Here is a 26,854-nt window from a genome sequence, read left to right as displayed (position 1 = left end):
TGGAAGCTATCTTCTTTATTAATTTCCTATGGAATAACACCATTTTAGACACCTTACCAAATATTCTGTGGGGTCTTTTGAAGGTCCTATTTATAAGTACTATCCCTGGGGTGTTGATTGATTTATAAAGTAAAATCTACTCTACTTTGGATACTCTGAATGTCTTCCCTTTGATAAGACTACTGACAACAGACTAGCTGTCAGTTTTTTCTTTGCCAATACTAAATAAGATCAAACCATTCCAATCTTCTGTTGTTGTGTTATTAATTTACTAGGAGGAAATGTCTTACCACCTTCTACTTTGATTTCAGGGTCCCCTTGGGTCTGCTGGCCCTCCAGGCTTCCCTGGTGCCCCTGGCCCCAAGGTAAAAATATGGTGACCGTTGTCATTACCTTGATAAACTTTTTATAGTGATGAGAAAGATAGGAGCTGTGTTTGCAGATGGAGAGATAATTATAGGACAGGTAGCTTAACTAGTCCCTCCTTCAGAGTGGTTATAGAATGACCAGTTTTCTCACTCCCAGCTTGAAATAGATCATCTCTCTGCACTTGAGCACTATGAGTATAGATGTAGATGACAGCATGGAAATTGATTCCATGGGGTCTTCTGGGATGCACTCCCAAACTCGTTGGGACTGACTAGCTGAGCACCAAAGTCTCTACCACAGAGAGACAGAGGTAGGTGAAGGTAGCACTGGGAGCCAGATGGCAGAACCAGGCCACGAAAATAGGAACCCATTTTTTGCTGTGGTACCAGACAATTGCAGTTCTGAAGAAATTTCATAAAATTGGTGTCCTAAAACTGGAGAAGTGCTGTTTCTTTACATATTGGCTAATGTCCCAGTGTCATTCCCTCTTTTAGGGTGAAATTGGACCTGTTGGTAACCCTGGCCCTGCTGGTCCTGCGGGTCCCCGTGGTGAAGTGGGTCTTCCAGGCCTTTCTGGCCCCGTTGGACCTCCTGTAAGTAGCCATTGTCATTAACCTTACTGAGTGGAAGAAAACAAAAAAACCAAAGGAATCATGATGAAGTCAAGGAAGAAGAGAAATATTCCTATTAACTGGTGTCTTTCTCCCTTCCTTTTCCTCGTAGGGTAACCCTGGAGCCAACGGCCTGGCTGGTGCTAAGGGTGCTGCTGTGAGTATGTGGCGGGAGTGGCTAACATGCTGCTGTGGGTTAGAAGGCGGGGGAATAAGTGCTGCCTCTCCTGTCGGTGGCCTTAGGATCGACCACTCTGCATTTTCCTTCACAGGGCCTGCCCGGTGTTGCTGGGGCTCCTGGCCTCCCTGGACCCCGTGGTATTCCTGGCCCTGCTGGTGCTGTTGGTGCTACTGGTGCCAGAGGACTTGTTGTAAGTAGTCATGGCTGCAACTTTCATCATCCATTATTTCATCACTGTCTAGACTTCCTCTTACACTTTTTAATTCTTATTGTTTCCTTCCTTAGCATTTAGTTTGTATTTCTTCTATAAGTGCACGTACACGTCTCTTCCTGTCATGCACACACATACAGACACACTCCTGCTATCCCAAAACATTACCCAAAGGTCAGTGAGGCATATTTCTATAAGATCATTCTTGTCCTTTCAGTCAAGACCATTCCCCAGTGAGCTCTTTAAATATCAACTGGGCACATTTCTTTGAGAACTTGAGTTTTTCTTTACCTTGACCTATAAACATTTCAAGATGTTTGTCTGCAAGAGAGTTGTGACAAATGTTTGTCATGTGACCACTGTTTTGTATTTGCCCCTAGGGTGAGCCTGGTCCAGCTGGTTCCAAAGGAGAGAGTGGTAACAAGGGTGAGCCTGTAAGTAGTTCTAGAATCAAACTTTTATAAAGTTATTACTTTTTCATTTAAAAAATAATACCTTCACATTTTAAAAAAGTTATTACTTTTTCTCTAGCTGGATATGATATAAAAATTATTTTTCCTGTTCCCCCCTCTTTTGTTTTTTCATTAAATAGGGCTCTGCTGGGGCCCAGGGTCCTCCTGGTCCCAGTGGTGAAGAAGGAAAGAGAGGCTCCACTGGTGAATCTGGCCCTGCTGGCCCCCCAGGACCTGCTGGGCTGAGAGTAGGTACCAAGTGTTCTTGACACCCAGACACACCAGAGGCAGAGGATGACACCCCTTCTCTGGGAATTGGTCAGAATTATTGAGTGCATTTTCTAGACAAAAGAAGCATCTGCTTTCCATCTGCTTTATTAAATTAGTGATTTTGATATGTTATAAAATTGGTCTGGAAACAATATTGACCTACTTTGGCAGAATGTCTCCTCCACACATTCCGTTGGGGTTTGGATGAAGTTTTTTGGCTTGGTTGGTGTTCCTATTCCCATCTTAAGAGGCTCAAGATTTTTTGCAGAATGCCATGTTTCAATAAACTCTGCCCTATGTGATTCAAGGATTTCCTGCAATTCTCTTCTGTTTTATGTGCTTTCTTACAGGGAAATCCTGGTTCCCGTGGTCTACCTGGAGCTGATGGCAGAGCTGGTGCCATGGTAAGGTGTCTATTACTCATTTCCTGGGAAGCAACTTGATGCTTCTGGTCGTGGGTGTGTCATTCACTTTTACATCCTCCTTCCCACTTCTTTTCAACAGGGTCCTGCCGGCAGTCGTGGACCAACTGGCGCTGCTGGTGTCCGAGGTCCCAACGGAGACGCTGGTCGCCCTGGAGAGCCTGGTCTCATGGGACCACGAGTAAGTTTCAGATTGATTCTGAGCAAGTCACCCATGGAACTGTTTCCTTTTTTGAAGGGATGATTAATATTTGAAGACGACAATTTAAAAAAATCAAAAGTAAATTTGTTAGTCGACTTGCCGATGGTTGCCTTTTTAATTTAACTGCATCAAAGCCCAGTAGATATTTTTCCAAATTTGGTTAGTTCATAAATTTCCTATTTATTACTGGATACAATAGCTGTAAAGTTTTTGGAAGAATTGATTTATTTTACTATATCCAAATTAAGTTGGTTCTCCTGTCAGCACGAATCTTTTATCTCAATTTGTGAGTTTTACATAAGGTGTACATGGAACGTATTAGGACTATACATTATCAGTTTATTAGATTCATAAGTGGAATCATTTTTCCAGCAATCGCCAAGTGCTATAATGTATTCAGCATCACACTTGCTATGGAGAAATGACCTTTAGATCCGTAGGCACTCTAATCCATAGCAATGGAGTAATTTTTTTGCCTCCATTATCTCTATGGATGAATATCAATGGTAATTATACCATAAACAAGTAATAAAGACACCAAATACAGCAATAAATAAATCCACTATGAAAATTGCTTACTAAAAGTATTTGTTTTTCTATTATGAGTAAATACCATGATACATTTTGCCCACATAGTATGTTGCTTAACAGTTTCTTGATATATCTGCAAATAGATCAGTTATACTAAAATTCAGTAAAAGGAAAGGCACAAAAAATCGAAAGAAATATTTCAGATCTTTTCATACCTCCCAGTTAGTGGCTAATACCCCTAATGATTTGCCCTAGGCAACAAACAGAAACTGGGGGAAAAGTGCTTTTGTGAGATTTCAATTAATTAGATCCTCAAGTATGTGCATGAAAGTGCCAATATGAAGCATACTCATTTGCTTTATAGGGTTTTCCTGGTTCCCCTGGAAATGTTGGCCCAGCTGGTAAAGAAGGTCCTGTGGTAAGTATTGCTCATTTTCAATTATATTTTCAAGGACACTGATTACACCCTTATAAAGTCTATTCTGTGGCTTACTTACACATGAACACATTGAAAATAAATATCAGCCACATACATCATCGGGAACGCAAAGTAATAGATTGTAATTATGGAGTCCAAATGAACGCAGTACTGAAAGGGGAGGAGGAGAATGAAAAACATTGCAGGGAAAATTGAAGAGGGTGACAAGAATATAGAAAGAGAGAGAAAAGAGGAAATTATGTACATATGAAATTCACTTGGCTGTGTGTGTACCAACATCCTAATTAGAAAAGGAAAATGAATTCATAATTTATTGATGCTTTATACAGGAAGCTCTATTCATTCAGAAAATGATAATTTCATCTCCTGACAGCGTCACAAGCTTGAGGTTGTAAGACCCTGTTGATGCTGAGCAAAGTTTAAGTTAACTCTGGTTTCAGGGTCTCCCTGGAATTGACGGCAGGCCTGGACCAATTGGCCCCGCTGGAGCAAGAGGAGAGCCTGGCAACATCGGATTCCCTGGACCCAAAGGCCCCACTGTGAGAATCACCATAACCTCCTCTCCTTTGGCAGTTTTTTGCCACATTTCACCAAAACTCTAGTGTTTCTCTCCTGCCTCAGTTCACTCTAACTCAAAGGCATCACTTTCAATACCAGAAAACTGCAAGCCACTTACCACATTAAAAGTTGACCTCCAGTGTATCACTGTACACCTTCTGAAAATCCATCTCCTGAGTCATACTTCTGCAGACACAGGTGTACCTTGTTGTATGTGGAGCTGCATAATGACGGATCATACCTGAGATAACAGAATTTAAGGTCTAGGAATCTAAAAAAAAAAGCAAGAAATTAATGTTTCAATGTGGTCACAGTTAATCTGACATTAAATGTGTAAGGTTTTTTTTTTAATGTTTTTTTATAGGGTGAGCCTGGCAAAAGCGGTGAGAAGGGTCATGCTGGTCTTGCTGGTGTTCGAGTAAGTGTTAATTTCTCTGCGGGTCTATCCATGTAGCATTCACGTAGGAAGCACTTCCTGTGAAGTCACCTGATATCATTCTGTCACTTTCTTTCCAAGATGGCATCCCTTAGGGTTCTTTTGCCATTACAAAATGTTTTGTTTTGTTTTTTAACCATACTTGTAAGGAAGTGAGCTATAACAAAACAGAATATATATTAAGTCAGAAATATTTATGGATGCCTTTGGTTTTTATTTAATTCATTCTCTGGCTTTCATAAATTGCCCTCCACCTGTGGACTTTCTCTGAGCCATATCAAAAGTTAGTAGGCAGTATTTGGGCCTTGGCAGGGGACCCACCATGAGTTTAATTCATGCTAAAATGATAAGTGTTATTTTGAGGAAGTAAAGTCTGAGGCTTTGCGGTATCTCAAAATACCTGACCCAGGGGTCACTCTGAGCCTTTCTGCTAAACATTTTAGGGCGCTCCAGGTCCTGATGGAAACAATGGTGCTCAGGGACCTCCTGGACTACAAGTGAGTATTTCTCCCACTCTTGTTCTTTTCTGCCCCAAAGTGAATCTGTTCTCCCAGAATGACTATCTCCTTTTTCTAGCCCAAAAGTTATGTCACTGGACAGTAATGATCACTGAATTCCTTTATTTATGCTGTCTTTCCTTTCACTTTCAGGGTGTCCAAGGTGGAAAAGGCGAACAGGGTCCCGCTGGTCCTCCCGGCTTCCAGGTAAGTCATCTAAAACCTACAGAATGCTGCCTTTGGTCAGACTGCCCAGCTGGAAGTCACCATACTGCTCTCCCCCACCACCCAGAACATGATTTAAGAACTGAAGCAAAGAAGTGTTCATTTTTTTCAAGGCAAACTTTCGTGTACTGCTTTAATAACATGCAGTAGTTAGTGATCATGTCGATATTAGATAGTTCCCCTCAAAACCCAAATATTAGCAAATCCCCTGAATATAGCCATAAGATTAAGATTGATATTTCTTTCATGTAGGGTCTGCCTGGCCCCTCAGGAACAACTGGTGAACTTGGCAAACCAGGAGAAAGGGTGAGTAAAACAAGTTATTATAAATTCACCTACACTTGAGACATTCCCCCGTTTAATACCCTACTACAGTGCAATTATATTTACAAAGGAAACTTCATATTTCATATGTTAATGATAGTGTTCCACATATGTTGGTACTGATGGAAAGAATGATCCAAGTTACTCAGTTTTGTTCAAATTACTTTGTTTTAAGGATTGAGTGAAACATCACATTACGGAAGTAAAATAAATCAATAAACATTCCATTTAATAGCCTTATTTTTTGTATTGCTCTTGGTAAATACAAATTATGCCCTTCCCCTTAGAGAAAAGTAAATGCACTGATTTTCCATCAAACTAGCCCCTGACAAATCACATTTAATGTTTTTCTTGGCATTCAGACATGGCACCACTATCCACAATCAGGGCATGAGTTCTGAGTCATTTTCTCTGTAATTGTGATGAATGTTTCTCAGTTCAGTTACATTATATGGCCTGGTCTTCTCTGTCAACAGTGGGGCACATTAAGGAGACAGCTGGTCAGTAATAAAAGAGATACACTTGGGTATACAACTAGATAATGTGCATAATATGATTTCTATTAAGACAGCAGCCAGTTATATGACTAAAAATAGGCAATGTCTGATATTATTCATCATTATTTATCGTATTACCAAAGGAGATAGTGTGTATGGTCACTTTTTAAAAAAGCAATAAACTAAATAATGGGAAACTTAAATTTACTGATACCAGGTTCTAGGAGAGATGTAGCTTTGATGAATGGGATTCCCACTTTTTGTGTCTTTCCATACACAACTGAAAGTTTTCTTGTTCCTAATAGCCCATGTACTGATACATATACACTCATGTAGGTAGAACCTATCTGGCTTTATTTCACTGTTTCAAAAGTTTTCTAAATATCTTATTCATAAGTAGATTTAGAGAACATACATTAATTTCATGCCTTTTTATTCTCATGTTTTGCCTAGGGTCTCCCTGGTGAATTTGGTCTCCCTGGTCCTGCTGGTCCAAGAGTAAGTGTTATTTGATTAACTTCCATAAACTTCTGGATATGTTTTTTAGAACAAGCTCTGTTTTCTCCTAAAAACTACTGATGACCTTGCAACAAGTTCCTGACACTCTTCTGTAGTCAAACATTATCTGTAGAGAGCATTTGATTTCTGACTTGATAGTAGACTTTTTTATTGAATTGCTCACATTTCTTACTAAACAGCCACGTGTAGTTAAAAGAAATATAAATGAACTAACATATGTGTTATTTTCAGTGATTTATATAGACAAGCATGATATATTTATGACAGTGTCTTGACTTGAGCAAAAGAAAAGTAATATCTTACTAAAATTTCAAGCCAATTTTTGCAATGTGTGCTAATGTTCAAAATCTAAAGCTGAAATCATGAATGTGCTTTTACAAAAAATAAACAAATAAATAAATTTAGTTTGTCTGTGGTCATTAGAATAGCTAGAATGATTAGTTTGCTCCTAAAGTATCCTGTTATGTAGCTAGTTACCATATATCCGGGATGTCCAAACAAATTTAGTACCACAGAATCAAGTTATAACAGGGGACTCTGAAACAGTTGCAATATGCACTTATGTGTTAAATATTCTGGGCCATAGAATGCTAAGTCATAATGATATTTACATGCAAATTGGGAGATATTTAGGTAGATAGACAAATACACATACATATACGTATACATATACATTTATCCTCTTTGTAACTGTTGCATCAGTATTGAACATGCCCTTTCTGGCAAAAAGGAGCATGGATATGATAATATTTAATCTTATCTACACCTGGCATTACTAGTCACCTAAAATGGCACAATGTTTCCCTTTGAATACTATGCATAACTGGCATCTCTTTTTCCCAATGGATCTATCACACACACACACACACACACACACACACACACACACACAGCAAGCAAACAAACAAACAAAGTAAATTCAAAAGGCTGAATATTATACTCTAAGAGCAACACATTTTGGAGTTGTAGCCACAGAACATTAGAGCTGAATGAGACTTCAGAGATTATCTCATCCCATCTCTTCATTTTACTAGTAGAGAAATTAAGGAACAATAATTATAATTTACTAATAAATGGAAGAACCAGGATTCAAAAGTTAAATGAGTGTGAATTCTAATGTGTAAAACAGTATCTTTGAAAATGATTAACAGTACAATACTTCTTCTAATCCCTTTTTTACAGGGAGAGCGTGGTCCCCCAGGTGAAAGTGGTGCTGTTGGTCCCTCTGGCCCTATTGGAAGCCGAGGTCCTTCTGGACCCCCAGGGCCTGATGGAAACAAGGTAAAATTATATGTTATATACTGCTGGTTTGGCCCAATATACTCTAGAATAAGTATATCCTTTACAATAGTAAATAGTTTTTCAGATTTTTTTTCACTTATTTCTAGTCCTGTGATGATTTTCGTGTCAGTAAATAACAAACTGATTCCAGTGGACCTGAATTTTTCCAAAAGAAGGAAAACCCGGTGTTCTATACACATAAATGAATTAGTAGGGGTTTTCACTTTTTACTCATAACACTGTTTACACTTCTGTTTTAATCTAGAAATGTCATATACATTTGGACACCATTTTTAGAGAACAAACTTTTACCTTCTTAACATTCTACTTCAGAGTAAAATTTCAAAAAGTAGTCTAAATTTTAATAAGAAAATTTATGATAAAAATTAACTGGACAGTACATTCACCCCAAGAACATAAACCTGAAAATTTGTTTCAAACTAGAATCCATGGTTTAGATTTTAAAATACGTGGAATTACTTTAACCACAATAAAGAAAAGGCAACTCATATTATTTCTGATTCTTAGCTTTAAAGAAAAAAAATGTAAAGATTAGATGCAAAAAGCTATTTGTTATATGGAAGGCTATTGGGAAAAAATATAATGCAAGTAAGAGGGAGAAAGGAGGAAATAAGAGAGGAAATATGGTTCTGTGAGGTAGCACTTTCAAAGAGTTTCATCTCAGAAGCTAGTCAACGGGTTTTAAGTATGTGGAATTGCAGAGCTTTATATAAAAATGGAGGCTATAGTCCCCACTCTTAAGGAGATTAAAATGTAAATATCTCCTCAATTGATGAGGTCTCTTTCCATCTTCCCTGTCTGGGCTAAGAGATATATCCTTGAAAAACGTTTGTGGGCTAGCATTTTTCACTCTCTGCCTCCCATTGTCCTATCCAATTCTTTTCCATGCCCGACTTCCTTAAGAGGCTTGGGAGCAGGTTATAGAAACATCACAGCCACCCACTCCCACTACCCCCTTCTCTGTAGTCACCACGTTATAACAGCGTCTGTCTCTGTTATAGCCACCCTTCTTTCAAAAGCCCTCCTTTATGTCTCTAAGTAGACAAGAATGTTATCTATTAAGCGTTTAAATTGGAATCCTTCAAGAGTTTGAGTTTTCATTTTCTTCTTGTGCCACTGAAATAATTGATTTCACATGTGTTTGATTGAAGGGCGAACCTGGTACTGTTGGTGCTCCCGGTACTGCTGGTGCAGCTGGTTCTGGTGGGCTCCCAGGAGAGAGGGGCGCTGCTGGCATGCCTGGAGGCAAGGGAGAAAAGGTACCCTCTCTCGGTGCTGGGTCTTAATACATACTGCTGATGCGTTCTCACAAGAAGGCTGCTGCACAAGGTTGCTCGATATTTTACAATTCTGGGCAGGTGGTCTAGTGGCGTTGTGATATTTGTCATGTCCCCACATGGTATCGCTCCCCGCACAAGAATGCAGGACATGGTGAGGCCAAAAAGGAGGACCAATGGAGCCACAGATAGGGGAGTCATACCACTATAGTCTCGCTGGTGGCCGGGCGAGACACAAGAAGTAGGATCAACACGATCCACAATCCACAATCTGCTCACTAACCACACTTGCTAGCCGCAGTCCGCTGTCAGTTTTTCTGCCAAATAACCAACCCCTTGCCAGCGCAGCCACGGCAGTTATATTAGTGGCTAATGGCTAACTGGGAACAGCTGATGGCCAACTAGTCACAGCTGATGGCCATCTGATTACAGGTGATGGCCATCTAATAACCAAGCCAGCACTTTTCATGAGGCCAAGAGCCTGGAAACTGCTCTCTGGGACTCTGTCCCCACACTATCTATATATGTTTCCCTCTGCCACCTAGCACCTACACATTTCTAAACTCACTAATCTGGCAAAGTTCCTTGCTACCATGGAATTTCACGCCAACAGATGGTGTTGAGTAATACATGAGGCTCATTTTAATGCCACTAACAATAATGCCTCATCCTGCCCTAATTAATGGCAAGAAGCTATACTGAACAGCTGTCAACCGTGCTGTTGCATTACTTCTGCCGTAAGAGTGATTGGGCACTGAAGCCCACGGTGATGTTGCCTTGTCATTCCGTCCCCGTGAATTTGCACCTTGCTAGATTATGCTTCAGGAGGGTCGTGGAAATTAAAAGAGAATATTTCCCAGAATAATCTGGGAAGGGCCTTGATTATTTTTCCTTTCTTTTCCTCATTCAACATCCTATGGGATGGTAGGGAAGTGAGGCATGACCAAAGATTTTAAATGACTGAGGCATAGCAGCATCTTCTGTAAAAATACTCCAGATTAATTTGGGTTCAAACATTTGGTCAGAAAACAAAACATTGCTCCTGCTTTATATTTTCAGGGTGAAACTGGCCTCAGAGGTGAAGTTGGTACCACAGGCAGAGACGGTGCTCGGGTGAGTAAAATGGTGTCCGTTTGCTTGCAATTAGTCTCTCTTTCTTTTACATGTCACCCAATTTGAGTTGAGAAGCTTTCCAAAATAGAATTGACTAAAGAAGGATTCAAGTTTCACAAGAGAGTATTCCATTCCTTCCTGGATCGGTGTCCAATAATATCATTGTACCTGTTCCAAAAGAAAACTTCAACAGGATTTACCCGTTGAAAATCTAGCCTGGATTTGCTACTTTCCTTAGTGTTAACCATACCAAGTACAAACTACAAGCTAAGAACTCTCGGGTTAATGGAACTTTAAAGGATTGTTGAAAGTTATTGTAAGGCTTTAGAAGAAAACAATAACTCTTGTATTTTTAAGAAGCCAGAACCTCTGACAAGGTCTTGTTTATTCAAATGTATGCCTTAAGAATGTATCACTCAAAGAGCAGCCCCAAAGATTAGCTGTTAATGCAATGGAGATGCCAAAGATAATCCTATGAAGGTATAATAGCCCTACCTGGAGTGCTGGCATCATGGCTCTACAGGCCATAAGCTTGGCTCCTTTTCACCTCTCCCTCAGAGCTGATAACTCACTGGGGCACATCCTAATAGTCCTGTCTCTGAATCACAGTCCGAACTGTTCCAAACAAGGCTACTCATTTGCTGCTCTCCAGGGAATTTTACAAGAGCAGAGCATGTACCTCTCCCAAATTCCTAACCTGCTTTTGACGTACACATTTCCATAACCTTTATCACTGGGGTATTCTCCTCTTGAGAGTGGCTTCTAATAGTCTTGATAATTAGAACTGAAATGCATCAGAGGCTTTCTGGTTGTCTACCCAGAGGGCGCAGTGAAAGTTTCAGTCGCTGTAGAAGCACAGCAAGGGGGAATAGCAAGGGTCCTTTTTGATAGTATGGGAGTGTTACTAGTAAGACTTGTTTCCTTTTTGGTACTAGGGTCCTCCTGGTGCCATGGGTGCCCCTGGTCCTTCTGGAGCCGCTGGTGACCGGGTAAGCATGCATTTTCACTAAGCTGAAACTCTCTGAGCCAATAGCAGTATCTAAAATTTCCTGCCTGCCTTAGCCCTCCCCGCCCACCCCCCACAGGTCCCCAGCAATTCATTGTTATGGCTTGGTTTAAAGCCCACTTATTTAAAAGCCTGTCTGTTGAGATGGGGCAGCGGGAAACAAACACAGTGTGTTTAAAGTTCTCTTTCCCTTCCCATAGATGTGCCAGCTATGTGATCTATAATCTCTATCATTTGTTTTGTTTCAAAGTCTTTCTCTATTACCCATTAACAATATCCTAAAGCCTTCTCAAAGCCTTCAATTGTACCACAAAAAAAAAAATCAATAAAATACATAGTACGCCCATTTCACATCGAACAGTCCACTTAAAATAGACCTTATTTATTGTATTGCACAGATTGCAGCAAATACATCAGTGCTGAGTTCATCTGAAAATTAAAATGTCCTCCTGGTATTGTGGGCACTGATTTATAGTGTTTTTGCAAGTGTATGACCCATACCACTTCTACCCCTAAAATGAATACAACATTCAGCAGAGTCAGAACCCACTTCACTTTACTCTGTGAGATGCACACTGGTTATCTCTTCCAATGCACCTGCAAACCCTGACAAGGGCCCAACTCATTACCACTGTTCGCTCTCCCTTCCACCTCTATGAGCATCTGTGTGAGTAACACGCTGATCTTTGGTCCCGTCACAGGGTGAAGCTGGTGCAGCTGGCCCTTCTGGTCCTGCTGGGCCTCGTGGTAGCCCTGTAAGTAGAAACCTGGGTCATTTTGGACACTCATGACTTTAAGTGAATTTATTGGTGAATCTACGATTGCTAAGACATTTTTAAATCCCTCCTTCCACCTAGGGTGAACGTGGTGAGGTTGGTCCCGCTGGCCCCAATGGATTTGCTGGGCCTGCTGTGAGTATCATATGTCGCAGGTTAATCTGAAAACATCCCACGTTGGCAAGTAGAGTGATTTGGAATACCTGAACTATAAAACTGGTCTTTTCCAACAGGGTGCTGCTGGTCAACCTGGTGCTAAAGGAGAGAGAGGAACCAAAGGGCCCAAGGGTGAAAATGGTCCTGTTGGTCCCACAGGCGCCGTTGGACCTGCTGGCCCATCTGTAAGTTGAATTCACTGGTGGTCATCACAGCCTGTAGAGTTGCCCATGAGATCTTATAATTCCACACACATCAGTCAAGTGCCTACTACACATAGCAGGGAATATACTAGATAGAAGATGATTTTTAAAGTCAGAATTAACATTTGCATGCTGCTTTACAATTTATAGAAGTCTCATATATATTATCTTACTTCTCTGATAACACCATCGGGAGGTCATATTGAAGGAAGAACATTTATTTTATATGACACAGTTAATCATTTTTAATTTCTGGATTTGCTTCTGATAGACATGGGAACTGATCTCTTTGAAGAAAAGAATAAATTTGTAAGAATCGTCTTATGATTTGACCCCATCTTTTTGTTTTTGTTTCCATTTAGGGTCCAAATGGTGCCCCTGGTCCTGCCGGAAGTCGTGGTGATGGTGGTCCCCCTGTGAGTATTTAAAACAGACTCTGATAACTTTTCTTTCTTCAAATTCTATTAGGGACAACTTGAAAGTTTGGAAATTTTTAGAAAATTGGACCTATAATAAGGAGACACTGAGATTCAAATTAACTCTATTCAGGGAAATTCTGAAATTGAAGTTAAGGACAGGTTCATGGGATGTTAACTTACTCCCAGCTGGAACTCAGTGCTGTGTATGTTGCTACCACCTCACTTGAGATAATAACCAAAATGAACCCCAGGTACTTTGTGAAATGGGTAGCGTATTTCTTTGGCACCCTGTATTCTTTCGTTGATGCCCCCTTCTTTTGCGTGACCAAGTCTGGAGACCCAGAGCTCCCCAGGAGTGAACTCCACTGACTCCTTTCTTCTTTCACTGGACAGCAATTAATACTCTTGGTCTTTTGTTGTATCTTCCCTTTGTAAACAAATTTACTTATTCAGTGTCCATTCCTTTAGCACCCAGCCAGGTGGTTAAGACAGGTATTAATATACACACATCCATGTATAACGGCAGAGTGTCTTATCTTCTAGCTCTTACAACCATCAGGTAACATGTTGACATTTCAAAAAGGACCATCAGAGCCTTAATGCAAAATATGGGTGTGGCACCTGGGGACATGCTGGAAGATGTGTAGAGATAGAGGGTCTTAGGTGTTCTGGTTAAATAATACCTTACATGAGATGACCACTATCTATTCCTTGGTCCATCCCTGGTCACCTGGTATCATGGATTTGCCAGAAGAGAAATTTCCATTTTACCCAAATCCCTGAAGTTGGTGTTGATTGTAGAATTTCAATGTGCTTCACTCTTAGGGCGTCACTGGTTTCCCTGGTGCTGCTGGACGTACCGGGCCTCCTGGACCCAGTGTAAGTAAATCACTTCAAAATATGTCTTTATTCACTCTAGCAGAAGGACCTGGCTTTTGGTAGGAAACTAGTAAGAAACTCTCTTTGAAAACATGCTACCAATATTTAGTTATTACTTTCCCGGTCTGAAATCATTTTTTCTGAACCATTAAGGCAAAATCATCACAAATTATATTTTATAATATCAGTTTAAGAGGATTTTATTCGTGTGAACAGAAGTCCCCTTTTAGGGGCATGGTCTCTTTGTTAAAAATAAATTTTTTTTAAAAAAGCACAATTTTAGTCACATATCAGATATTTCTATATCTAATTACCCTTTATGGCCAACATTCTGCCTCCGTTGTTAAAGTGTAATTATTCCTGAATTTCAAGGTGGTTTGGCCTCTAATTTAATTCTGATTCAGACTCTCCTGTCAGGACTCAAGAGAATTTAATTAATTACCAAGGATTAAGTCTTCCAGTTAAGGTTTCAGAGGAAAAAAATAGCAAAGATGTTGATTTCTTGGAATCCTTTTACAGGTTCATAACAGAAAAATCTTCATTCCCTGTAGGCATTTAATTAAAGCTAGTTGAGAGCATATGCGATTCCTCATTTATGAACAAAATGCCAGTATTGGCTTTCTTCAAAAAGAAATGAGTAGTCCTCCAAAACCCAAAGTCCCATTCATTTACAGCTGACTCTTATACATAGTTCCAATATGCCACGTTATCGTGTCACACCATTGCTTGTCCTCACAGATGTTTGACATAGCTTCGGCCTTAGTCACTTTACTATGGCCTCAGGAGAAGGAAGATGGGAGTTGCTTCTTCCTACAAGAAAGAACGTTGAAAAGTCGAAACAGTTCCTCCCAAATGCCAGGATGTTATTTTGTGGCTTCACATTGCATCTTACTATCTAGAACCTCAGCTCCTCTCTTCCAGGTCTGTGATGATTAACAGAAAGTAAATGACCTTGTACATTTGCCCACAGGGTATCACTGGCCCTCCTGGTCCCACTGGTGCTGCTGGTAAAGAAGGAGTTCGTGGGCCTCGTGGTGACCAAGGTCCAGTTGGCCGAACTGGAGAAACAGGTGCCGGTGGCCCCCCTGGCTTTACCGGTGAGAAGGGTCCCTCTGGAGAGCCTGGTACTGCTGTAAGTGATCTCAAACACTTTTTTCTTAATACTTTGTGTTGAATTAAAATAAAACCCTTGAACAAATCTTCAAATGGTGTATATGTGTTGATGAGTATTGCTGGTTCTCAAGTAGAGCTCAACTGAGCCAGGAAATCTGTCCCAAAGATATTGAGGTGTTATAGCTTCAGCAGATGCTCAGAAAGCACTAGATGGGGATGACAATAAATGAGGAAACTCGCTGTTTTTATCAAAACAGCCCTTTAAGCTATTGAGGGCACCTTACTGGTACTGGGATTAATAGAATCCCTTTGCTATTGTCATCCTACTGTACATTAATCACTCTCAGTAAGCTACCAATTCTTTAAACGTGCATTGTCCAGTATTATTGCTACTCTGAAATGTGCGTTTACTAGACCTGGTGCAATTAGAGGCCAAGGTCAAAATTTTCTTCCTGGCACAGATTCTATAAAAACTCTAATCCATCACCCCAGATGGCTTCATTAATCTCAACCACATATTTTGTTTAATGTTGTTCCATTGGTCTCAAGGAGGAACCAGGTACAAAGAAATATATATATGTTGAAAAATATACATACGTCATCACCAGAGAAAAGGATATCCAAGGATATGTCCTGCTAATAGGAGACCTTTTGCTAAACTGAGGATAGCTCATTCTCACAATCCTCAAGCCAACCTAGGATATCACCTATGGTCTTACCAGTAACACTCAGTATTTGTCATCTTGCTCAGGGACCTCCTGGCACTCCAGGTCCTCAGGGTCTTCTTGGTGCTCCTGGTATTCTCGGTCTGCCAGGCTCTAGAGGTGAACGTGGTCTACCAGGTGTTTCCGGATCTGTGGTGAGTGTTTGACACCATTCTTATGTTCATTAACATAATAAAAGATTTTAAAAGCTGCCACTTCAAATGTGACAGATTGATCACTGAATAACTCCACTTAAGATTTTTTATTCATGGCATTTTCTTTATACAGATCACATGTCACTTATTTAAGAAGCTTTAATACTACCTTACTTAGACACACGCAATAAAGACACAGCTTAACATTATGCAGAATGATTTTTGTTCTTTTTACATGCTTAAGAATGATATAAGCTCTAATTGCATTCACTCCTCTGCAATATGAAATGCTGGCACCATTTATCCTGTAGGAAGAATGAAACTCTGGAAGTTCTAAATCATTCCATTAAACCTCATACATGACAGCAACTAGGAACCATCTCATCTCCATAAATTCTCTTAATTTTATGAATTCATTTCATTCAGGCTATCGGATGAAACTAGGTTTGCCTCGTACAGAGCAACATTTCAAAACTACATAAAACTGACCATCATCAAAGTCTGTAGGAGGAGGGCAAGGATGACACTAATGACACTTCTTACCATTTTGTGGCCTAGTCACTTTCAATTTACCTTCTTTCTTCACACTGTAATCTCATGGCTAGGAATGTTTTAGGAGGCTGAGATTGGCACTCAGTTCAATGAGGAATGTTGTTTTGTCTTCTCTGATTTTTTAGGGTGAACCTGGTCCTCTCGGCATTTCAGGTCCACCTGGGGCCCGTGGTCCCCCTGGTGCTGTGGGCAATCCTGGAGTCAACGGAGCTCCTGGAGAAGCCGGTCGTGATGTGAGTCCAGCACTTGGTTTGTAAAGTCAAGCCTAGCACTGTTTCATTGTGTGCAACTTTATATCCTGAGCTGAGGTTCTCTTGTTTCAAGTTTCTAAACAAGATGTCTGATTTGTCATAATGTCTACATATACTGACCACTCGTAGTAATGAAAATATAAAAAATTACTGGACTGGGGATTGGGTCTTTAAATAGCATACTTCAAAGTTGGCCAAAATATTAAAAACACCTCTGAAAAAATCAAGGTTGGTAAATTCTTGTCCTTATTTTTAACAGTCTAAAAGGGGGTTCTCCATTGAGCACTGGGAGTGATGAAGGCAGAACAGCTGAGCTGTTCTGGGGCTAGTGGGCTACAGACCCTCACTGACTGCCTTTATTGGCATCATGTCTTCACAGGGCAACCCTGGGAGCGATGGTCCCCCAGGACGCGATGGTCAACCTGGACACAAGGTTGGTGTACATCTTCATGTTTCTCTAATTTAAAAGTGATGAAAATGCAGGCCAGATTGATGCTAAGTTTCATTTTGCCTCTGGCAGGGAGACCGTGGTTACCCTGGCAATGCTGGTCCCGCTGGCGCTTTGGGTGCACCTGGTCCTCATGGCCCTGTGGGTCCCACTGGCAAACATGGAAACCGTGGTGAACCTGTAAGTTGTAAATACCAGTCCCTTAATGCTGTCATCCTCACACGCTTCACTTCTGACCGCCCCACACTTGGTAACTGCGGGGGTCTGGGGAGGGAGAGCTGGGGCTTGGCTGAAGACTTACTGTTTTGTTTTTTGTTTTTATTTTTTGACTTACGGTTCTCTTTTCCAATTCACAGGGTCCTGCTGGTTCTGTTGGTCCTACCGGTCCCGTTGGTCTAAGAGGTCCTAGTGTATGTACATGGTGAAGCTTTCTTTACAGATTAATACTTGGGATCAATACAGATGGTCCATTAAGAAAATAAATAGTATATAGGCTAGATTTTATCTTTTTTCAAAAATTTAGTCCATGTTGAGAATTGCTACAAATAGCTTTTAAATCTCTTCTATTTCAAATATCTTCTGCCTGTTTGTATTAAATAATCATGAAGATCTAGCCAACTTTATATATAGCTCAACTAAAGCAGATTAGGAGAGAGGAGTAGCACCCCCATGGGTTTTAGAACTTTACATGTCTTGATTACATTTATCAACAGATTAAACAAGATTTGTTGAGAAGTGAGTGTCATTTAAAAAAAAAAAAAAAAAGTAAATGTCCTATCTGTCCTCTTTCCTTACAGGGCCCACAAGGTATTCGAGGTGATAAGGGAGAGCCTGGTGATAAGGGGCCAAGAGGTCTTCCTGGCTTAAAGGGACACAATGGATTGCAAGGTCTTCCAGGTCTTGCTGTAAGTAAAATGAGGACACCCAGCATATATGAAAATCTTAAGGCCTTCAACTCGGAATGATCTTCCTCAAATTTTCACTGTGATTGTTCTAAAATGCCCTATATCACATTCATTTCCCATTCTCTGGCTAACTCCATCTCTCAGAGATAATGCTATTTCATCCCAACATGAAAAGGTGAGGGTTAAGGGAGATATATTAAAATCTCCTGGCAACAATGTCCTTCAACCCCACTTAAAATAAATATAATTAGAGGAATGACTAATAGTGCACTGCTGAAATAGCTTGTAGGAAAAAAAATAATTGAATATAATAGACATAATGGGAGAAAAGAGCCCCATTTTACATTTTCAATTTTCTCAATCCTGAGTTCATTGAAACTAAAGTTTTCCACTCAATTTTTAAAAATCTATTTATCAACACATGTTCTGAAAATGTGATTTTTCCTGTCCTTTCTTTAAAGGGTCATCATGGCGATCAAGGTGCTCCTGGCGCTGTGGGTCCCGCTGGTCCTAGGGTAGGTCAATCTAAGGGATATTTATCTCTGAAATATAGCCAATGCCAGGCAGGGAGCCCCAGGCCTCCGCTCTCTTGGGAGGTTTTCACTGGCTCACACAGACTTGGTATCCTTCTTCCCTAGGGCCCTGCTGGTCCTTCCGGCCCTGCTGGCAAAGATGGTCGTACTGGACATCCTGGTACAGTCGGACCTGCTGGCATTCGTGGCACTCAGGGTAGCCAAGGTCCTGCTGTAAGTATTATTTGGGGAAAGAATAAAGGGTATCAGTCACCTAAGGCATGTTTTCTTCAGACTAAATCAGGAGTATTACATCAACACATTAAAGTAGTCCCTGAAATTTCTCTGAAATATGTAAATATGGTCTGTATGTCATGAGCTGTTTAAGCCCATCCCTGCAAGTATGCCTAGGAGCAAGTTGTTTATTTACATGAACTTGATTCTTTTGTACTTATTAGAACATGCTTTTGTATAATGCCCATCTGAAATCCTGCTGTCCTTGAGGTGTCTCACTGCAACCCAATACAAAGCCTCCTTTTTCTCACTTTCCCCTTTGCAGGGTCCTCCTGGTCCCCCTGGCCCTCCTGGGCCTCCCGGCATAAGTGGTGGTGGTTATGACTTTGGTTTTGACGGAGACTTCTACAGGGCTGACCAGCCTCGCTCACCACCTTCTCTCAGACCCAAGGATTATGAAGTTGATGCTACTCTGAAATCTCTCAACAACCAGATTGAGACCCTTCTGACTCCCGAAGGCTCTAGGAAGAACCCAGCTCGTACATGCCGCGACTTGAGACTCAGCCACCGAGACTGGAGCAGCGGTAGGTCACGAGGTCCAAGTCAGACTGAGCTGTCTCACAGGTTGGGCTTTTCAAAACCAGTTTCCACTGACATTTAGAATGAAAGGTATTTGGGTAAAAACTGCATTAGGTGAAATCATAATTAATGAAGCACTTTGTTCTCCCAGCCATTACCAATTCTCAAGCTTCTCTTCATATATATATGATTTTCCCTTTTTGTAGTAATATGTATCCTGATTTGATTTTTCATGGAGGAGGGAAGGAACTGTCTAATCTTGAAAATAGCTACTCCCTCCCTGTTAAATGTGGGGTAAACAATATAACTGTACAATCAAAATGTTACTTATGAGAATCAAAATCTTTGACCAGTAATTATTAGAACCTATGCGCCACTCAATAAGAGGTTTTATGATGTGGGTCTTATTTTCTTAAAAGGTTACTACTGGATTGACCCTAACCAAGGATGTACTATGGATGCTATCAAAGTATACTGTGATTTCTCTACTGGCGAAACATGCATCCAGGCTCAACCTGAAAACATTCCAGCCAAGAACTGGTACAGAAGTTCCAAGGCCAAGAAGCACATCTGGTTAGGAGAAACTATCAACGGTGGTACCCAGGTGAGGATCCCTACAAACATTCCTCCCCTTACTAAACAATATTTTTTAGGATTGTTTGCTTTTTTTTTCATTATCTGTATTTTAATCCTTTACCAAAATGGGCTTATGGAAAGAACCTACTCTTTTCTTGGGTTCCTGTTCTGTCCTCGATTGCATATTAAAGATGGATTGATTGGACATAGTGATACAATTCAAAGTTATTATGCAAATTTGACTTAACTAATAATCGCTGAAGAAACTGACTAATGTCATTTAGTGTAAAGGAGTATGAGCCAGCATGTAGCCCCTACTCATGCATACGTATTTTCAGATCATGAACTGTTCTGAATTTTCAATCAAATCTTTTCACCAACTTTACTGAATGCCTACTGATGGATATTACTGAAAAAGAAAAAGCTTCAGATCTCATCTCCTTGCTCTCTTATTCTAAAGAAGAAACATACACAAAAAGGCTTATCTGAAAGAAGTACTTTTTGAGATGACCTTGCCTCAGCCTGGTCATTCCTCTCTCCCTTCTAAGTAACTAATACTTCAAAGACACATGAATTTTGTTTCCTTCAAAAGTACCTTCTTCCTAAGGTTCAGATATGAGTCCATTATTTCTCCCTATACCAGACTTTTTTTTTTTTTAATTTGACTTTTAGTATCTGAGTCCTTCTCCACTTAACTGGAATTCCCATCTTATTCTCTGTAGTTTGAATATAATGTTGAAGGAGTAACTACCAAGGAAATGGCTACCCAACTTGCCTTCATGCGCCTGCTGGCCAACCATGCCTCTCAAAACATCACCTACCATTGCAAGAATAGCATTGCATACATGGATGAGGAGACTGGCAACCTGAAAAAGTCTGTCATTCTGCAAGGCTCCAATGATGTTGAACTTGTTGCCGAGGGCAACAGCAGGTTCACGTACACTGTTCTTGTAGATGGCTGCTCTGTAAGTAATAGTGAAATATGGGAATAGCATTTATTTGGGGTTGGGGTTGGGGGTGGAGTCCTAGTTTAGAGCATTAAATGAACAGATAAATGAGAGACCTAACTTATTCAATCTTTTTTTTATAAATGTATTTATTCAAATTCAGATGGCAAATCCAGAGTATTCTTATCAGATATTGCCTTCCTAAATTCTCTGAAATACCCATAACTTAAAATTTCTTGAGGTTAAAAGGGCTCAAGCTATAATTTATAGTTATGTGTATTTTATTGTACTTATTAGTACAATAAAATTATTTTTCTTCATGTTTTCTCTACACTCTGCTATAAATGGAAGAAAAATTAAAATGCACTAATAGCAATACTGCATACCTTGCAACTCTCCCCCGTCCCCCGCCCCCGACATACATCCTGCAAATGATGACATAGAAATAAATCACTTGGACTATGTATTGAAATGTTTTTAAAAATAAATAAATAAATAAAATTAGATGGGTAGGAAGCTTCTCCCCCTAAAGAGACCGCTGATGCTATTGTTTCAAAGATGAACTTGTTGATCTGGGGCCCATGTCTTGAGAATGACAGAAGCCAAAAAGTGGTTCTTACACTGTCTAAGGCTCAGATGATATTAGATTCAGAAATAGTCTGCTTTATGTATGTTTCTCCTTCTCTCTTTTTTAAACAGAGAAAGACAAATGAATGGGGAAAGACAATCATTGAATACAAGACAAACAAGCCGTCTCGACTGCCTATCCTTGATATCGCACTTTTGGACATCGGTGGTGCTGACCAAGAATTCGGTTTGGACATTGGCCCAGTCTGTTTCAAATAAATGAACTCAACCTAAATTAAAAGAAAGGAAATCCAAAAAACAACTTTCTCTCTTTGCCATTTCTTTTTCTTCTTTTTTAACTAAAAGCTGAATCCTTCCATTTCTTCTGCACATCTACTTGCTTAAATTGTGGGCAAAAGAGAAGGATTGATCAGAGCATTGTGCAATACGATTTAATGAATTCCCTCTCCCTTACCCCCTCCCCCAAAAGATTTGGAGTTTTTTTTTTTTCAACACTCTTACACCTGTTGTGGGAAATGTCAACCTTTGTAAGAAAACCAAAATAAAAATTGAAAAACTAAATAAAAACCATGAACATTTGCACCACTTGTGGCTTTTGAATATCTTCCACAGAGGGAAGTTTAAAACCCAAACTTCCAAAGGTTTAAACTACCTCAAAACACTTTCCTGTGAGTGTGATCCATACCATTAGGTGCTGACCTAGACGGAGATGAGCTGAGGTACTTGTTGTGTTTTGTTCACAATACAAAGGTGCTAAATAATAGTATTTCAGATACTTGAAGAATGTTGATGGTGCTAGGAGAATTTGAGAAGAGATACTTCTCTGTCTTGAGTTGTGTTGTGCTTTTTCTTTTTTCCATTTGATTCTGCATCAGTATTTTACATCGTATCCCTGAATAAAAGTATGTGGTTCATTTGCCCAACATTGTCCTCTTCTTTAAATTCAGCACTTGTTTCTTGCCAGTCTCATTTTCATCCTCTCCCATGGTTCCAAAGAAGCCTTGTTTCTCGGACAAGCAGGAAAATTAAATTGTACCTATTTTGTATATGTGAGATGTTTAAATAAATTGTGAAAAAAATGAAATAAAGCATGTTTGGTTTTCCAAAAGAAAACATTGAGTAAAATTCCTTGCTTCAATGCTCTTTGCAATACAAATATGGATGATGGCATCTCTCCCAGCCATTAGACCGAATGTTTCACATTAGATAGAAACTATGCGAAAATGGCAGTTTGGTATAATAGAAAGAGCAGAGAACAAGGACACAGAGCTGAGCACCAATTCTGGCTCTGCTCCTTTTGGCTCCTTGACCCTGAACACTTCATCTTTCTGAGTCTCAGTTTCTACGAGAACATCTATAATATGGGGAAGATTCTTTCTCTGAACTGTTAACATGTGCCCTATTCAACATACCTAATACCTGAGCAACATGGCATTGTTAACCTAAGTTTATTCTAAGTATAGGGCCATAGAACCTTATGGTGTATTATCCATTAAGCCCTTTGAAACGGTGGCTGAAAGTTGGTCTGTGCACAATTAATACTCTTAACTAAGACTGTTTCAAATATTCAGGGAAAATGCCATACACTTAAGGCTGATGCCACTGAGTACAATGCCTGCTGAGAAGTAATGTGTGAGCTGTCAATCAGCACAGACAGTTGTGGATAATAGTACCACGAACGCCTACCTGCCAAATCAAGTTCATTCTCCTCCCCTGCACCCTTCAATGACATCTTTAATACACTTAAACATAGTAATGTGTCAAGTAAAATGTTAAGATTCATTTAGAGCTTATTTCCTGTTGCAGAACATAATTGTAATTGTAATATTTGCCTCCTGTGATAAGTCATCTCAAGATTCAATTAGTTTTAAAAGCAAAAGACTGAACATGATGAAAATCTAACATTGACGCTAAGAAGTTAGCAAGGTCTGTTAACCAAATGGTAACTTCAAATTATGGTCCTTCCACCACCTGAACCAAAACACTGGGTTGTTTGTCAAAATGCAGATTCTCAGTCCTTAGCCACCAAATTGAGACTAGTAAGGAATCAGCATGCTAAAAGTACCTTGTAAAATTCTGATGTGCACTAATTGGGAAGCCACTGGTTAAGGTGATTTCCACAATCCTTTGTAGCTCGGACTTTCTACGTCTGGCAAGGATGAATCAATATACCTGACCAAACGATATAAAGAAAACTAAACCTCTGAGATCTAGTACTCCCCACAAGTTAGTAATTGAAATAGCCCAGGCAAGCTTACAAGATAACCAGTTAGAAATCTCTGGATTAAATATATGCTATGCCTTCAGGCTCATAGTACAAGGAACAACCATAAGTTTAGTATAAAGAAGAGAGAAAGATAAGACGGAAGAAAACCGACACTTACTGAGGAGCAACTATGAGCCAAACACTATGCCAGATGATGATAACAATGACATTCGTCAAACTGAATCCAAATAGGCAGATTTCCTAAGCCAACAGTCACTTAATTATCAGTGGGAGACTAAAAGTAAATAGTTAAACAAATAATGGTCTATCCAATAGACAACAATGGGGAATAAGTGATGGTGTACTCAATAAATATACCAATGAGAAATAAATAATGGAATATCTAATACATAATAATAGGAAAACATAGTGAAATACATTTTCATATCCCAATAACATGAGGATGATTAAACAAAAGAAAAATGCTTAGAATGGAATGTTACAATCTTTACAATATAATATACAAATACATTGTCAGAAATATATTCAAATACATGTAAAGTGCTAAGAGTAGGTGCATTACCAAGTAATGATAGGAATAATTTTATGCCTAAATTTGCTGTAATATAGTTATATTACTTTTATCATTTACAACAATTTTACTCTTAATATTTTATGAAAAGTTATAAGCAGTCAACAAGTGTAAACAATCCTGGTTGAGGATTGGCCAGCTCCAGGGAAGGGGTCATTAACCTCCCGCCCACATATTTTCTGAAAGGGAAGGAAAAGCCTAGCCTAAGAGTCAACATTCACCATGTCCCAGCCACTCTGCAGGATCTGGGGAGGGGTGTACAAAGCTGTACCCAGCAGCAGCAACCTCAAGGATCTCGCAGTTCAGTTGCAAAGAGAGAATCGAATAATGGGTGAGAGCAATTTTAAATAAAGTGTCCCCCGAGGATAGCGGAGGACACTATTAATTAAAGAGAGGCAGTCTCGGGAAATTAACCCTAGCCTCATGTGGTAATGGTGATATTTGAATTGAGCTGGCCAGCTCCTGCCAAGATCTCATTTCACCGCCAAGCTCTGTATCTGGCTAAATGCTTGTTTTCTGAAAGCCAGGTATGAGAGCAGTCTGCTACTTACCGAGCCAGGAGGTCCACTGTGCGTGCTGCCAGGGCCTGGGCAATGCACTGAAGGCTTGTCCATTGTATGGCCCGCCCTCTCTTTAGAGGCTAGTCACCAGGCCCCAGGGACCCTCCTCACAACACCTCCTGACCCTTGCGCATGTGAAGGTCAGCCACCTCTAACTCGTGCCCATGTGAGAGGCAAAAAGACCACACATAAGAGAGGGAAGGAGCGAGGTAGCCAAGATGAAGGGGGGGAGATATTAATCAAGTCTCAAAAAAGAGTCATTTAAAATTCGAGAATCAATACAGCCAACGCACTGGCAAACAGCACCAACACCTGGACAACGCTGAACACATTTATTGTCTTTAATGCCAGAAGTCTTTTTTATGCTGTTCCACTTAATAGCACCGAAAAGGAAGTTCCGAAATTGGATTATATATAAGCAAAGTTGGAAATGTCGTTTGGGGTCCGAGCAACAATCCATCTAGATGAGTACTTTACCTTTGACAGTGGCACCAGGGGAAATTTGGGAGAAAGAGAGTGGTTGGCACTTCCCATGAAGCCAGCCTCAAAACTCTCACTTAATAACCCATTATAAATCTTTTTTTTGTACATAGATATATCTAAAGCCTTCCAGAGCCCTCTATATGTTTTGAAATATGTTGGTATTACAGTACCAACAGGAGAGAGCTAATGCTAGATTGTTAGCTTAGCTTCCTGGCCCTCTGATCAGGTAGATAAGATACGTTTTCTATCCTTGTGCCTGGATCAGCCGAAGATTTGGCAACTCAGTGTCCTCACAGAGCACCAGGAACTGCAGCAAAGTGGCCCATCATGATTGACTTATCTCTGTGGTTCAGTGAAGCGAGCACATTAATTTGTGGTCAGCAGCCAAGGTTCTGAGCAGCAGCTCCACCCCTGACCAGGGGCCTTGGGAAAGTCTCTGAAGTTATCTGAGAACTCGACATACCTGCTCTCAGGGATTGCCATTGGCTACCTACTCTGTCTGTCTCACAGTGGGAGGATTACATGTTAGATGGGGCCGGTGGGAAACCGCTTAGTGAGGCGTGAACACATGTTACTTGTCATCATTAGGTCAGAAACGTCCAGTCACTGGTAGTCACCTCTTGATTTACTCTCCTATCCCTGACCCTCCAATTTAGGAAGAGGAGAGACTGTGATTTAAATTGAATTAGCATCACTCTCTAAATTGGTAGTCTATCAATTTTGAGTCATGCCTCCCTATCAGGAAAAATGTGAACTCTTACAACTCATTCTGTTAATTGATTTATATATAAGTATTATAGGTGGACTGTGGTACTAATATAGAGTGTGCAATATAAAACCTACATGGAAAAACACTTTAAAAGACAGAAAGGAAATTCCATACTCCAGTGGATCGGTTGGCGCACACGCTGGGGTGCCCGTACCTCTTCCCACCCCCCATTTTAGAGACTACTGCTCGAAACAAGGCTTCATGAGGGGACTCGGGGAAGAGCACATCAGTGAAGTCCTGAAACAGTGACAAATTTTGTGTACATGTGCATTTTTCTTGGACAAGGGTCCACAACTTTCTTCAGCTACTCCAAGGGGTCCATGACCAAAATATATGTTATTAACTACTAATTGAGGGAAGTAGTACTCACTTCATTAGACCTTGGACTTTTCTGAACTATGACTGTCATATCTCATCTTGAGTCTTGTACTCAGAACATGCTGTCTCTCCTAAGACCTGAGAGAACCAACCAGCACTGGCCCAAAATAAAATAAAGGTTTGTGTTTCGTTCTTCCATTTCCCTGCTGTGAGCCCTCTGTCCTGCGCTTTAACAAGGCTTGGCAAATGTTTTGTGAGGCAGCCTTGTACTTTGCAAAATCAAAATGCGCTTGTCCACAGAATCTTTCCAAGTAAGAACAAATTCGATAACGGAGATCGATTAATGAGTTGTTCCTTTTAGGTAAAATATGCATATGTTCGTTACATGTTTTTTAGAAAGAAGCTTTAACCGAAAATGATTGTAATTCTTGCCACCATAAACGGTTGTAAGGACAAAAATTGGAACATGTTTTTCAGGGACCCACAA

General features: G+C 40.2%; 1 protein-coding gene across 1 annotated transcript in view; it reads left to right on the top strand.

The window, feature by feature from the left end:
* The window catches only part of COL1A2 (collagen type I alpha 2 chain), a 35,650-nt gene extending 13,629 nt beyond the window's left edge, over positions 1-22,021 (top strand). Inside the window, exons 16-52 of the mRNA XM_019729717.3 lie at positions 312-365; positions 864-962; positions 1,093-1,137; positions 1,253-1,351; positions 1,753-1,806; positions 1,965-2,072; positions 2,445-2,498; positions 2,599-2,697; positions 3,614-3,667; positions 4,129-4,227; positions 4,611-4,664; positions 5,126-5,179; positions 5,333-5,386; positions 5,657-5,710; positions 6,679-6,723; positions 7,927-8,025; positions 9,198-9,305; positions 10,383-10,436; positions 11,372-11,425; positions 12,144-12,197; positions 12,300-12,353; positions 12,452-12,559; positions 12,940-12,993; positions 13,822-13,875; positions 14,846-15,007; positions 15,740-15,847; positions 16,525-16,632; positions 17,030-17,083; positions 17,171-17,278; positions 17,455-17,508; positions 17,896-18,003; positions 18,465-18,518; positions 18,642-18,749; positions 19,075-19,333; positions 19,748-19,932; positions 20,627-20,869; positions 21,551-22,021. Of these exons, the coding sequence (XP_019585276.1) occupies positions 312-365; positions 864-962; positions 1,093-1,137; positions 1,253-1,351; positions 1,753-1,806; positions 1,965-2,072; positions 2,445-2,498; positions 2,599-2,697; positions 3,614-3,667; positions 4,129-4,227; positions 4,611-4,664; positions 5,126-5,179; positions 5,333-5,386; positions 5,657-5,710; positions 6,679-6,723; positions 7,927-8,025; positions 9,198-9,305; positions 10,383-10,436; positions 11,372-11,425; positions 12,144-12,197; positions 12,300-12,353; positions 12,452-12,559; positions 12,940-12,993; positions 13,822-13,875; positions 14,846-15,007; positions 15,740-15,847; positions 16,525-16,632; positions 17,030-17,083; positions 17,171-17,278; positions 17,455-17,508; positions 17,896-18,003; positions 18,465-18,518; positions 18,642-18,749; positions 19,075-19,333; positions 19,748-19,932; positions 20,627-20,869; positions 21,551-21,697 (3,363 nt within the window). The 3' untranslated portion in view covers positions 21,698-22,021. The remainder of the gene's footprint in view (positions 1-311; positions 366-863; positions 963-1,092; positions 1,138-1,252; positions 1,352-1,752; positions 1,807-1,964; positions 2,073-2,444; positions 2,499-2,598; positions 2,698-3,613; positions 3,668-4,128; positions 4,228-4,610; positions 4,665-5,125; positions 5,180-5,332; positions 5,387-5,656; positions 5,711-6,678; positions 6,724-7,926; positions 8,026-9,197; positions 9,306-10,382; positions 10,437-11,371; positions 11,426-12,143; positions 12,198-12,299; positions 12,354-12,451; positions 12,560-12,939; positions 12,994-13,821; positions 13,876-14,845; positions 15,008-15,739; positions 15,848-16,524; positions 16,633-17,029; positions 17,084-17,170; positions 17,279-17,454; positions 17,509-17,895; positions 18,004-18,464; positions 18,519-18,641; positions 18,750-19,074; positions 19,334-19,747; positions 19,933-20,626; positions 20,870-21,550) is intronic.
* The last annotated feature ends 4,833 nt before the right edge of the window (positions 22,022-26,854 follow it).

This window comes from Rhinolophus sinicus, chromosome 4 (genome assembly GCF_057876585.1).
Source record: "Rhinolophus sinicus isolate RSI-liver-muscle chromosome 4, RSI-T2T, whole genome shotgun sequence".
Taxonomy (NCBI): domain Eukaryota; kingdom Metazoa; phylum Chordata; class Mammalia; order Chiroptera; family Rhinolophidae; genus Rhinolophus; species Rhinolophus sinicus.
This window is presented reverse-complemented; position numbering and strand designations above follow the sequence as displayed.